The following is a 14,978-nucleotide window of genomic DNA, read 5'->3' as shown; positions in this document are numbered from 1 at the left end:
AAGTTTTGAGCATACAATCTGACCCAACGCTTACGTTCTCCCAAAATTCATATGCTCACAGCCTAACTCTAGAAAGCGGAGTTTTGTGAAGTGGTTCGGTACAGAGAGGTGCAATAAATAGTAGCAGTACCCTGATGAGGGATCCCAGAGAGATGCCCTTGCAGATCCTGCCGTGGGAGGTTACAGCGAGAAGAAGGGGAGGGGCAGGCAGAACACACTCTGCCAGTGCCTTGACCACCAACTCCGCAAAACGGAAGTTACTCCAAAGCAATTGAGAGTTCAGGGAACAGGTTTAGCAGGAAGCTAATGGTTTTGGAGGATTTGCCACAAGCCTTCATTTTGACCTCACCTTTCTAAGGGCTGCATTAAAGCGATTGAAGGCAAATCCTGATGCTCGACACAAAACTCCGTGTTTGAAGACGATCATCAGTGCTTCGGTGAGCTTGGAGGAGGAGAGGAGCTGCAGTTTACTGCACTGGTCCACCCTGATCAGAACGAGTCTTCAGAGACAAAACCCCCAAACCGAAAATCAAAACCAACCAACCAACCAAATAACCAACTAAACAAACAAAAAACAACAAAACGTTGCTAGAAATAACTGAAACATTTCTTTTGGCGCTTTGAGCTTTCTCAGGACTGAGTCCTTTTATCGTCAAAATGGTATTTCTCATTAGTAATTTGTGTATAGCGCGCGCGTACACACACACACACACACACACACACACACACACACACACACACACACCTCCCATATCTGCTAGCCTTCATCCCTCCCCACCCTGGCCATATCATTGAAGCGAGGAGAAAATGAATTAGAGAACTTGTGCTGCGGGTAGCTTCAGAGACCGACCCTACAGGTCTGGTCTCAGAAGCCTTTAATCACATTGGCGTCTTGGTGGCAGATGGTCAGTGCGCATCTGGGCAGGAGGAAAGTTTTGGGCCATTCCTCTGAGGACTTAGGGCATTCCCAGAGAAGACGTGGGCATTCAGTGTAGCGAAGCAGACACAGGAGAGCCAAGTCTGGCTGCAGCTCTGCTTCGGGATCGCATGGCTTCTGAGCTCCTGGGTGGCGGACAGAGTGACTGGCAAAGGACTCACCCATGTCCTCTGCCCCCTCCCTGCAGCCATCCTCGGTAGAAGGCGGGACAACACAGAGCCCTCGGGGGACCCGGGTTCCCAGACTCTAGGGAGCTAGCAGTCAGACCCCCTGAGAGTCCTGGCTCCTGCTCCGCAGTCGCCCAGCCCAGCGGTACCTCGCTCCCCATCGCAAGTTTGGCGCATATTGAAGAAGTAAGCGAGTCTGGGATAGGGACTGCTTGTACCTTGGGAGGTTTTGGACATGGCCTGGCTGGAGGTTTTACCCTACATCTGTGGATGGCTGATTCTCCATAGCTGTTTCCTGGTTGGCGCGCAGGTAAGAGACGAGACGCGAGCCGAGGGGCGCCGCACCGCACTGGTCCCTCCGTCGGACCACATCCTCTTTAGGCGGGAGGTCCCAGTTTGGGGCATCAGACCAGTATCTTGGGGATCTGGGAATGCACTGCTGGAAGGGAAAGAACTTTGTTTTTCCTGATAATCTCCGGGGTACTCGCTCAACCACCACAGTGGGTTTATTGTCAATTCACCTTCCTGTTTGAGAGCTTAAAACTTCTAGAATCGATGATACAGTGTAAAGGTATAACTGTTTCTCTCTCTGATACAGAAGCACGTATTTACGAAAAGGAGCTAGCCTGAATAAATATCGTATTAAATACAGCTCGGGTCTTAGTCGTTGAATAGCAGTGGTTGTAATTTTCTTATTGCCACTGTCGCTTAGGGGGTTTCTGGGAGTCTTTCATAGTGGGTCTCTTTAATATGCACGAAACAGTTCATCCTCAATTTTTTTAGAGTCAAAGAATATGTAAGGTTCATAGTTTTATTTATTTATTTTTCAAACGAACTAGAAAGATGTGGTGTGTGTTCTGTGGTTTGAGTCCTATGATTTAAAACATATTCAAGGTTATAGATGTCCGGTTCGGTAGAGGGCGCACATTGACCGTCAAATAAAGATTCGACTGGTTTAAAAAAAAATTCTTTCCTTCCACATAGTTAAAAGCACCCATGACTATGTTCCAGTGGTACTTAAAATGATATCTTAGTCCTTTAAATGACCAAATTAAATTTTAATTATTCCAAAGATACAGTTAAAAAGCCCCAATCTTCCATAGTCGTAACTACATAAAAACAGAAGGTATTCTTGAGAAATGCTGATCTTACTTAGCAGGATCAGGATATGTCATGTAGACTTATTGTGTTATATAAAAAAAAAAGAATGAGCAGTGTATCATAAAATGGACACTTAAAAATAGGTTCTCTTAAATTCAAAAGTAGCTCCTAAATTGGCAGAAGGAATAAGCACGCATGGGAGAAAGCCTTCTAGACTGGAGAAGACATTTCCATAGGGTTACAGAACCCAGTGATCTCCCAGGTGCCACCTACGTTTCTGTCTTATGAGGCCCTTGGATACTATGTTAAAACCCCTATCTAATTGTGTAAGGGGCAGATCTGCTCTGACCAGTTCTTTTCACTGGTCAGAAAGGAAGTTATGGGTTCCTTTCAAGAAATTAGGGATAGTATTTAGCACAATAAAGAAACAAATCACTGTGAAGTCAAGTGTAGATTGTTCCAATTGCCTTTTGCTTTCAATAAAACAAGTTGGGTCTTCAGCCTGGGCACTACAGCCTTGTGGGGACACATACCTGTCTCTTTTGGAGTTGTCTCCTGAAGTGACAGGACATTCAGCAGAGGCTCTGTACTCTGTCCACTAGAGGCCAGTGGCACCCCTGTGGCCCTTACAGTAGCAAACATTTGCAGATATTGCTAGATGTCTTTGGGTGTTGAAATTCCTTCTGGTTGGGAATTATTTAACACTGATTTTTATGTCTTTTTTTCTTCCCTTTCATTCCCTTTCACCCTCTCATTGTGTGTGTGTGTGTGTGTGTGTAGGAATTTGTAACCTGCAGTATGATGACATTATATACCAAATTTTTAATCCTTAAAGAAAAACTGTAGTTTTAAACATATATGTACCCTCTGACTTTCAGTTTTTTGTATTAAAAAGAATTATATTGGACTATTTTTTAATAAAAATTTGGTAATTCTTAGCTTATTACTTTAGTTGTGGTTATTATATATTCTGAAATTATATTAGTTAATTGGAAGAATTATAGAACTGAAATGCATCGTGGGTATTATTTATCCAAGTGCTACCTGCTGATTCTATTAGCTAAAGCATAAGAGACGGGGTGTTTATGAAAAAGTGAGTGATGAATAGATTTCTATATTGAAAAAATACCAAATAAGACTCACTTGAAAAGAATAAACTGGTATAGAATAGATGTTTGTCGATCAACATTGGCTCACATCACAAAATAGATAACATGGACCAGTGCTCATCAATTCTTATAAAGATCGCTATGGGTTTTGTAAAGAATTAGCCTTGCCTGAAGCACAGTTCAGTAGCCATGTGTTCACACTCCTAATGTTATTAGAGAGTCTGGCAGTGCATGTCTTAAAACCAGATGATCACTTAACACCAGGACTATCATAGAGACATACTTTGCGTTTCCTCTACTGTGCCAGGGAGCTACCAGGAAAGAGACTTTGAGATGGAGATAGGGGTGTACAAGGTTTGTTGAGGGACAGAGTGATGTCTGTGGAAGATAAAAGAACCATGAACAGGAGAGAGTTCACACATGTGATGCTAGCTCTAGGTCAGACTGATACACAGTGTGTGTATTAGGAAGTAGATATAAAAGATCACAGAGTCTAGACAAAACTCCCAGAAGCAGCTCATTTCAATGGAAGGAAGTATGTAACCCTGTACAGTACACAGTGTGAACAGAGACCAATGTGCTGATCCTGCCTTCCTGCAGCCACTCTGAAGGGGGCGCTAGCCCTGCTGTGGTCAGTCTCTGGGGTTGGGTGGAGTGAGAGCCGCCTCAGGAACCTGGGGCACTGCATTCACATCTCTTGGTCTGCAGTAAATCTTTGTGCACAGACCTGGGTCCCTCCACTTTAAATGCCCCCTTCTGTGCAGTGAGGCAGGGGTTTGTGAACTCTACTGACCTACCCTGAAGATGCAGTCTCCTGGCAAGTCAAAACATGATTCCACTTAGTCACTAAATGCCCAATAACGTGCTAAGCGTGTTGGTCTCCCATTTAATTCCCACAAGAACTCCATACTTACAAGTCATTACTTGCATTAGTATACACAAGGAAAGTGGGCTTTGAAATGTCAGAGAATGTACAAATGCACATAGTTGCCATTACAGCAGAGAATTTACACTCTGGCTTTGGCTTTCAGAGCTCCCATCCCCTGCTGGGTGCTCCCTTTGTGGAGGTCAAGGTAGCACAGCTCAGCTAATTTATGTGCACACACTCCCTCTGTCCAGCAGTGCTCACTCCTGAGATGTTATAGTCTATAGAATTTCTCGCCTTGGTCTATAAGGAGCACCAAAGCAGGTCTGTGCTGCTACAGAATTGGGCACAACCTGAATGTTCATAACGGGGCACTGTGCACAGCAAGAAGCAATGGGTTAAATATGGCCTCACCAGCATGATGATATCACAAAGCAGGATGAGATGTGACAGAGAAGCCCTGGGAGAATAAGGAAATGCCATTTACATATGTTAAAACACGGATAATGCAAAGCACTAACGCACGCTGTGTAAATGTGTTCAGATAAAAATGTATGTCTCACATAACATTTATAGGGAATAGGGAAATGTGAGTGGGAAATAGGGAAGAGGACAGACAAATCAGCACGTGGTCACTGTGCATTGTGCACCTCAACGCCTCATTGGGGTTTTGTAAGAGATGGAAGGACCAAGGACACATCACTGGTGGATAGAACCGGGAGGAGAGCCCTAGGGCCTGGGCAGCTAGGGGACTCTTTTTAGCAAGATCAAGCAGAAGTGTGACTGCTGATTATCTCCCCATTGTGCAGATTGCTGCAAGCCCTGTTGTAGCTAACAGGGGAGAGGGTGTGTGTTTTGAACTGACACAGGAGAAAATTTATGAGGCCTCCATCTGTGATTTTCTCCTCTTATTCCTCATGACTCTCTAGAATCCTATTTCTTTCTGACAGCAACTGGATCCTTTAACCATATTGCTTATGCTTGTTATAACACGTGTATTATTTAGAGGATTTGACTAATATGATATGAGTCAGGGTTATTGAGAGGAACAAAACCAAAAGCATTGGATTCGGTTTTTTGTTTTTTGTTTTGTTTTTTTGTTTTTGTTTTTGTATTTTGAGACAGGGTTTCTGTGTAGCCCTGGCTGTTCTGGAACTCACTCTGTAGAGCAGGCTGGCCTCAAACTCAGAGATCTACCTGCCTCTATCTCCTGAGTGCTGAGATTAAAGGCATGCACTACCACCATCTGGTTCTTATTCAAGAATTTTAAAAGTCAGTTTTGCTAAAAAAGCAAGTATCACTGGCTAAATTATACCCCGAGAGGCCAAGAACCTGGTCCTTGCCTGGTCCTTGAGGCCAGGCGCCTCATCAGTTCCCATCTCGTATTGAGAACCTGAAAGATTCACAGGGAATCCCTTGTCCCTCACTGTGCGATAGAAGCCTGGAAACACTGGCTCTGATATCAGCAAAGGACTCATTATCATCAACAGCAGGGTAAGTCAGCTGAGCTGTGGGTGGGAAGGCCAAGCAAGGTGCAGTGGGCTGCCCACCCCAATGATTTATATTCTTGAATGAAAGACACAGACACACACACACCGTCTTTGTATTTTAATAAGCAGAACAATAGCTGGGCGACTACCTAGCCTCCATGCTGCTAGAATCTACCTCCCACCGATAATTCTGAGTTACTACTTAGTCAATTCTTGGTTCCATCTTGGCTGCTCAGGATCCACTTATACAGCCCTCTGGCCCACGCTTTCTTGGCCCAGAGCAGAGCCCAGCGTGCTCTCCTTGCTTCTCTCTACACCACTGTGTGTCTCCTCTCGCCGCACTCTCCTAAAGCATGGCAGATCAATCGCTCCCTTCTCCTGCTGGTCCCAAGCCCGGGAAACCTAAAACCCTGCCTCTGCCTGTTCTCCCCAGCTATTGGCTGCTGGCATCTTTATTTACCAATCAGAACCAAGTGGGGGCGGGTTCTCAGAAGCTATGTGCAGACCCTCTCCTCCAAACAGGGTTTGGGGGAACATAATTAACATTTTGTAATACAGGCAGATACACTTTGCTTTGGGCATACCCTGCGCATACCTGACTGGTATCAGAAAGTGCCACCCGCAATTTGGGCAAGGCTTCTCATGTCAGTTAAGGGAGCCAGGACAAGTCTCTACTGAAGGTTCCTTACCACGCTGATTCTAATTTCTGGCAGGTTTCTATTAAAACTGACCGTAACAATCGACTTAACCTCTTTCGTCAGGGAAAACTCAGAATCATAAGGTAGTTAAATCACCATGTTAGGAGAAAGGGCTTGTGGTGGAGTAGAGGTACACTGACTGTTTGTTCCAAAATGATCCTCCCATTGCTAGGTCCATGGTCTCTCAGTCTCTGTGAGTCCATTCGACTAGCAAATTCAGTTAAACTGGCTAAAGATTTTCTTCATGTTACCTAGTTGACTGTACAACTGGCACAGTTTTACCTCAAAAACAGTATCATATTTTCTCTTTGTATAGATCCTAGAAAACTGAGAGTATCTTCCTAATCAAAATACAAATGCCAACTCATGACAGTTCAACTCGGCAGGTGTCCTGAATGTCTCTCATGCTCCAGTCTGGGAGAATCTGCAGAGACAAAGTCAAACGCTAGTCCATGTTTGCCAAAAGATCATGTCTAATATTTTTAAAGAGATGTTTCTAAATTTGAGTCAATGCTATAAACAAATTTGGAGTGATGACAGTTCAGTAGGAGGGAGATGAAACAAAGACATGTCTTATTCTCAAATTGCTACCTCTTGTGTGTTGTCCCTCAGTCTGTATAAAAGTCTGGGTCACAAATTACGTTTATACTTCACAATATTGTCCAGTGTAACATTTTACCCTCATGTGGATCTGGCTTTGCTGACAACACATAGAGTTTCTCTTTTAGAAGCCTTCACTTTTTCCCGGAACTGTTGACTAAATTGCCCAGACATCTGATCTAGTCTAAGACTACTTTCTCTTTGGCTTCTTTCCTTTCACCCACAAAGGCTGATAGTCATATCTTTATATTGGAAAATGAGGAAACTAAGGCTTCACTTCCAGATTTAGCACTAAAAAAAAAAGTCTATGTACTTATTTACTGTGTGTCAGCTCTCTCTCTCTCTCTCTCTCTCTCTCTCTCTCTCTCTCTCTCTCTCTCTGGTGTGTGTGTGTGTGTGTATGTGTGTGTGGTGTCTTTGTTGATTGTATGCCTACATGTGTGTACAGATGCTTGACTCTGGCTAAACCTGTAGCTATCAACTGTCCCTCTCTATGAGTCTATACATTTTATTTGAAGCAGAGTTTCTCCTTGGGCCTTTCATTGTTTTTTTCTGAGTCAAAAGCCAGCAAGTCCCAGGGGTCCTTCTTCCCCTGAGAGCCATGGTTGCAAATGTAAATAGGATACCTCCTTTGTTGCCTGGGTGCTGGTATTCAAACTCTGTCACCACAATTGCCCAGCAAGCACTTTGAGTGATCACTCTAGCCTTACTGGGTTCAGCCTTTTGAAAGGCTGTAGAAAACTATTTAATTGTCTAGGTCTCATGTTAAGTTTTCCTTGTGTTCTTAATCGACATGCATAGTTGTTACTATGGTGGGTATACAGAGTTTCCATTGTTGTATACAAGTTTATAGTTTGGTGACTGTATTATTAATAATGATTTTAATCTCATTGCTTCTGTTCAAAATTGGCCTTCTCACTGATGATTGATATTAGCCTTGTTAGTTTTCCTGATCTCTACTTTCCCCCAGTATGGTACAACTGTGCCCCATGGCAGATGCGTTGCTTCAGGGTGGCACTAGTGACAAATGGCTTGCCTATTGGCCATTGATACTATTTTGTGCCCATCTATAATTTGGCCCACACTCCGATTCTGTAATCTCAGATTCTGTCTGTTAACTGCCTGAGGAAATGATCTCCTTGACAACTTGCCATGTCTCAAATTAGGCCGACGTTGTTTGTATGTTAGAACCTATTGAATGCTTGTCATTTCCGGATGGAATGAACGCCATGGTGGTCGAGCATATCAGGAGTCACCCTGGGTAACAGCAGGAGCTCTACAAAGTCCTCCTGGGAGCCCATACCTTTCCAAAGGGTTTCAACAGGCACATGTCTGACTACCACATCTCATTTTATTCCAGAGCAACAGTAGAAGGTTTTGAGCTCTGACATAATAAGGGAGTCAGATTTTTTTGGGCTACCCATACATTTTTTTGCCTAAATCTGAGTTCAAGGCAAAAATGATTTATATCCCTATTTATTATTTAACTACATTCATATTAAGCTAATACATACTTTGAGTTATATGATACGTAAGATTTTATATTACAGCTCTCATGCACACAGATATATACACACACACACACACACAGAGAGAGAGAGAGAGAGAGAGAGAGAGAGAGAGAGAGAGAGAGAGAGAGAGAGAGAGAGAGGATGTTTGTAGAAGGCTGACAATTTGAAATTGTTAGATTATGTTCCAAATGAACTGAGGGCATTGTCTTTGCTGTCTGTGCTCTTGCGCTGTTTTGGGTATGCTACTCCGTGAGGCTGCCAACACTGTTCCAGATGTGGCTGCAGAGAAGTAATTATTATGGAAACTTTAAGATCTAAAAGGCTCATAGCTTTCGGATACAGTCCGATATCACTGGTGTGCAGAAAGGAAACTTGGCTTTTAGAAGTGAGGGTATCTAAGAAACCAGCCCTTACAAATGGTCAAGTAAATTAGGTCAACATGGAATTCAGTCATGTAAGAGCCACATAACAGTATTATGTTGATATACTAATTTTGAAAATGGTTTACATGGAGAATATAAAGTATTGATAAATCTGATCATGTATCGTTTTCACACTTCTGAAGTGTTTTAGTACTGAAAACATTTTACTTATCGATTTTATCTAAGTAGCTACCTTGAGTAATTTCACAACTAAAATCAAAGGATCATTCACTCTACAGATTGCATTCTTGATATAAATGGTGACGGTGTAGCACATCTTATACAGCTGCATGCCCTGAAGCAGTCCCCTAACTATTCCCCAGGTAATAGCCATTGGACTATTTATTTTCTTACATGTTTTGCATCTTTTACCAGGCAGTGAAGGCAGTGAATATTCTCTTAAAGTTATTCCCATTATAGTAGGTAATTTTGAGTTGATATAATTCCAGTTCTGAAACTTTATTTCAAAAACTCCATTTACTTAAACATAAATTGACAAAAACTGTGGTCTGACATCTAAATATGACCTACAACCTGCTTCTCTCTATAGGTTGTGAGCTAAGAACGTGCTTTACATTTTTAAGGGTTGAATAAAGATCAAAAGAAAGACCTAGGTTAATGTCGGCAGTGAATCGTCTTGATTCTGGATGCTGCTGCTATGAATACTTTATGAATGGTGTCTCACTTCTGTGAACTTCTATTTCTAAGTCACTTCAAGCCAGTCTCAATCAAAATACTGGATACATCATCCCTAAGGACTTCACATAAAGTGCCCAATCACTGCTCCTCAAAACTATGAAGATAATTAAAAATGAGGAAGTATGGAAACTTAAGAAAACATCATACACTGAGCTGTGTATTCTGATGAGATGTTGGAACATAAAACATTAAGAGCTATCAAATTGGGGTTTCTCTTAGACTTTATGTCTCTGACACTGGAATTCAATTTTATTTCAAGTTACAAATGGTCACACGTGCCCAGAACAAGTGACTGTCTCTTGTATTAGATGTAGCACTTTGTTGTGGATGCTGTGATTGGTTCTGGAGTAATAGACACTGAGGAGGAAGCTTTGCTCCTGTGTTTTAGCTACACTATCATTTTCATGTCACTCTAAGGCAAGGAACAAAGCTTGCACAGTTGTGCTCCATGTCCTTGATATGATGTTCTCCTCTTCCTTCATAAAGCATGTCATTTTTATATGAAACTAGTAAATACTGGCAAAATGGATAATTAGTATGTGGGTGCATATCTTACCATTATAAAGTCCCCAGTTTTAAGCCAAGGAGATGGATGAGATCATTTAGAGCAATCTATTTCTTTCACAGATAAATAAACTTAAAATTGTGTCGCATGCTGTATCCAGGTTTCACTGATAATTTTTATGAGAGTGCTGAATTTAGTCTTCTATTTCTATGCAATATAATAGCCACATTGTGAAAGAATTTGTAATGCACTATGTCTTGATACTATGCTTGGGATTTTTACTCTTTACTATTTCTTCTTGTTACATTACGTTTTAAATGTAATCACCTAATTACAGTTTAGAGCTTCCTTGCATTTTCTGGTGGTACATTTAAAATTATCCAAAGATGTTGCTATATGAATTATCTTTTTATTGCTATAATCAAACACCAGAGAGAACAAACTTAAGGGAAGACTGATTGACTTTGGCTCACAGTCTCAAATGATTTGGTTTATGTGGTTGCTTGAACCCTTGCAATCCGGTAAAACAGCATGATGGTACAACCATGTGGTGGTGGTGAGATGTTCACTTCATGACCAAATAGGAAGCAGGGATGAGTTAGGAAGTGGCCGTAGATAATAATATACCCCTAAGGACCCACCCTGGGTGACCACCTAATTCTTTCAGGTCTACCCCATCTGGTAGGTTCTAAAATGCCCCCATGTAGCACCATTATCTGGGACCTAGCATTCAGTTCCTGAGCCTGTGGAAGACAGTACATATTCAAATCACAATAGCGTATCCTGATGGGGAACTGTTTCAGTTAGCTTGATTGGAAATGAAATAAGGAGAGCGTTTTCCTCCCTTTAAGATGATGGGGAATGATGGTGTGTCCTTTGCATCCACAGCTGGATTCTGATGGCACCATCACTATAGAGGAGCAGATTGTTCTTGTTATGAAAGCTAAAATGCAATGTGAACTCAACATCACAGCTCAGCTCCAAGAAGGAGGTAATGATGCCAAGAAATGTCTTTTCTTTGTATTCTTCACTGTAACCAGTACAAACATCACAAAATCCTCCTTACTGCTAGGGAGGTCCTCATCAATCATCTTCTGTGTTTCTATATGAAAGGTATGTAGAAAGAACAAAGGTCTTCCGTCTTTTTACCACACATACCTTTTCTCTCCTATGAATGAAAGGACTGGTCTGATAAGTGAGTTTTGGGGTATATCAACTGGGCATGTGCATACCTGGCCTCTCTTTGGGTTTATCTATTGTGTGGGGTGAGCATGTTGGCTTGCTCTTGATTGAGCAGTGAGCTGGGAGGAGGAAGAGGAGACACAGCCCCTGTGGATATCATCTCCAGTCTCAGGTCGTGATCTCAGCTCGGACCAGCCCCTAAGCCATGCTCTATCAAAAACTTTTAAAATAAAATAATAATTTTCCAGGAAAATTTATAATTTTCTGAGTTTTCGAGTCATCTCTTACTTATTTCTAAATTCAGGTCAGAAAAGGGGGTTAATTTACTGAGTCTCCTAAGTCTCGACTAACTGAATGAAGCAACGTCTCTAAAGCTATTTATACCTCATATAATTTTCAAGTTAACATCTGCTTATGCTGATTTGTAAGTGTTGAAAGACTGTGAGTGATTTTTCCATTTGTTATGATCAGAAAATGTAGTTTGCATGATGGTGACTTATCAGAGTGGGTTGAGACCTGGTGGTATTTACCAAAGCCACTCCTGATGAGTGATCTATATGGTTTTCAAAGGAATGTATGTGCTCCACTTTACACCATTGTGTTTTATAGACTCCTCCAGGTTAAGCTAATCAGTTCTGTATCCAGAATAATGATCACTTGACCTATTATTTCTTAAGATACATGTTGTTATAATAGCATGATGGTGAGTTTTTCATTGAAAAGTTCATTGAATGTTTCTCAATTCACGTACTTTGAAACTGTTACTAAATATATTCAAGTTTAGAAATTTATTTCTAGTGCTTAAACATGTTATCAATATAAAGAAGGCTTCTATAACTCTATAGATGCTCATGGTTGGAATATTAAAATTATATATACTTAAGCAATCAAATTAAAATAGTAATATTTAATCAACATCAATTTCTTGCTTTGGTAATTTAGTGTAACTGTTTTTAATCCTTTAAAACTGTTTTAAATGTGATATGTACACAATTTCAAAGTTACAATTTTACCTACATCTAAGTTTACTATTCAAGTGCTAAGTATGTTCACATTATTATATATCTTACCTCCAGAAATTTTTCATCTTGAAAATTTATAATAATATCTTTGAGATTAGTACTTATATTTTCTATTATTTTATTAAACTTTTCATATATGTATATTTTAGAAATATCTTTTTTTGTTTTGAGATAGGATTTCTCTATATAGCCAGGAACTCACTGTGTAGATCAAGCTGACCTCAAACTCACAGAGATGCACCTGCCTCTGCCACTCAAGCTCTTAGATTAAAGGTGTGCACCTTATTTATTCTGATAATCTTTGTCTATTAAATAAATAATTCTGACCACCTGGAACAGGAGTTACAGATGACGTGCGTCATCTCTGCTGCTGTACTTCACTTACTTTAGTCTATCCTGCTCCAACATCTATAGCTAATTATTAGGACACTTAATTCCTTTAGTGGTTACCCTAGAATTAAAAGGTATATATTTAATTTAGAAAGTTTAAAAGTTATTCTAATTTCTTCTTTCCAGAAAACATCAGAATATTTGGGCACTTTTATTGTTTCCAAATTGTAAGTTATTGTCACACAGGATTTTAGTTTCATTTTAATTTTATATTATTTTTCCCCTTTCCTCATATATTTTTGTCTCTCATTTATTTTTATATCTAGTTACATTGGAATGTGCTTATTGTGCATATATATATATTGGATCTATTGTCCTTGTTTAAAGTGCGTCTGGTAGCGTCAGAACATACTATCTCATTTTTGTCCTAGATCCTGTTGCTTCTACTGCTGAAGCAGTTTTCAGTCTTTGAATGTGATCTGTTTTTCTTCCTTGCTCTTTTTAAGAACTTCTCTTTGACTTTTATGTTTTCAGTTTCACTCTGCATTCAGGTAGGAAATCTAAAGAACTGGATTACTAAGGGTTGGCTCTGCAGGGTCTCCCCAAAAGGCTTGGTCTTGAGCTGGTAGCATTATTTTGAAAGGCTTTGGAAATTTGAAGCAAGCTTAGCTGGCAGAAGGAGGTTATTAGGCATGTTTCTTTGTTGTTACTGTTTTTCCTTTAATTTATTTATTCTAATTTTACATCCTGATTGCTGCCTCCTCCTAGTCCCTCTCACACAGTGCCCCATTCCCCCACCACTTCCCTTCTGAGAGGATGCGTGTCTCTCTTCCATCTCCTGTATCTCTCCATCTTGTAGCATCAAGTCTCTGTAGGGTTGGGGCATCATCTCCTGCTGAGGTCAAACAAGGCAGCTTAGCTAGAGGAACCTATTCCATAGACAGGCGACAGCTCCCTGCTCCCATTTTAGGACAAACCTAAAGTCCAAGCTGCAAGTTTGCTACATAAGTGTGGAGGGGCCTAGATTCAGCCCATGTGTGCTCTTGATGGTTCAGTCTCTAAGCGCCTCCAAGGGTCCAGGTTAGTTGACTCTGTTGGCCTTCCTGTGGAGTTCCTATTCCTTTTAACCATCAATCCTTCCCTCAATTCTTCCATAAGAATCCCCAAGTTCCATCCACTGTTTGGCTGTGAGTGTCTGCATCTGTCTGAGTCAGCTGCCAAGTGGGGTTTCTCAGGGGACAGTTATGCTAGACTCCTGTCTTATAAGCATAACAGAGTATCATTAATAGTATCAGGGATTGGTGCTTACCCATGGGATGGGTCTCAAGTTGGGTCAGGTATTGGCTAGCCCTTCCCTCAGTCTCTGTTTCATCTTTGTCCCTGCATTTCTTTTAGACAGGACAAATTTTGGGTTCAAAGTTTTGTGGGTGGGTTGCTGTCCTCATCCCTTCTCTGGTGGGTCCTGCCTGGCTACAGAGGGTGGCCTCTTCAGGTTCCATGTCCCCACTGTTAGGCATCTCCACTAACGATACCTGCATTAACTCCTAGGAGACTTCCCTATTCTAATGTCTGTCACATTCTAGAGATAACCCCCACCCCTGCCAGTTAGCCAAGAGGAGAACCTCCTTGAGGAAATGGCAGCGTCTGCTGTAGTGTGGGTATGGCCAACTACTCAACAGTGCCTCCTCAGTCAGTTGTCTGACACAGCTGGTGGCTGGCCGTGGTGGTGGAGGAAGAGGAAGAAGAAGAGGAGGAGGAGTTAACAATGCTTTTTTTAAAAATTTTTTTTCTATTAGATATTTGGTTTATTTACATTTCAAATGTTAACCTCTTTCCACATTACCCCACTGAAAACCCCTATCCCATCTTCCCTCCCCCTGCTCACCCCACCCCTGCAATTTCCTAACTTGCATTTCCCTATTCTGGGGAATCCAGTCTTCACAAGACCAATGGCCTCTCCTCTCATTGATGTATGAAATGGTTATCTTCTGCTACATATGTAGCTGGAGCTGTGGAACCCTCCATGTGTACTCTTTGGTTGGTTGTTTAGTCCCTGGGAGCTCTGGGGGTACTGGTTGGTCCATATTATTGTTCCTTCTGCGGAGCTGCAAACCTCTTCAGCTCCTTGGGTCCTCTCTCTAGCTGCTCCATTGGGGATCCTATACTCATTCTATTAGCTGGCTGTGAGTCATGGGTGTTTTGGTCCACTTTCCAATAAGGATCAAAGTATACACACTTTGGTCCTCCTTCATCTTGAGCTTCATGTGGTCTGTGAGTTGTATCTTGGCTATTCTGAGCTTTTGGGCTAATAACCACTTATCAGCAATTGCATACCTCATG

At 41.4% G+C, this 14,978-nt stretch overlaps 1 protein-coding gene across 1 annotated transcript in view; it reads left to right on the top strand.

Annotated features, from left to right (window-relative positions):
* Positions 1-1,339: 1,339 nt before the first annotated feature.
* Positions 1,340-14,978, top strand: part of Pth2r (parathyroid hormone 2 receptor) — a 110,941-nt gene continuing 97,302 nt past the window's right edge. The window contains exons 1-2 of the mRNA XM_052192515.1: positions 1,340-1,414; positions 10,993-11,095. Of these exons, the coding sequence (XP_052048475.1) occupies positions 1,340-1,414; positions 10,993-11,095 (178 nt within the window). The remainder of the gene's footprint in view (positions 1,415-10,992; positions 11,096-14,978) is intronic.

Source organism: Apodemus sylvaticus, chromosome 9, assembly GCF_947179515.1.
Source record: "Apodemus sylvaticus chromosome 9, mApoSyl1.1, whole genome shotgun sequence".
Classification (NCBI taxonomy): Eukaryota; Metazoa; Chordata; class Mammalia; order Rodentia; family Muridae; genus Apodemus; species Apodemus sylvaticus.
This window is presented reverse-complemented; position numbering and strand designations above follow the sequence as displayed.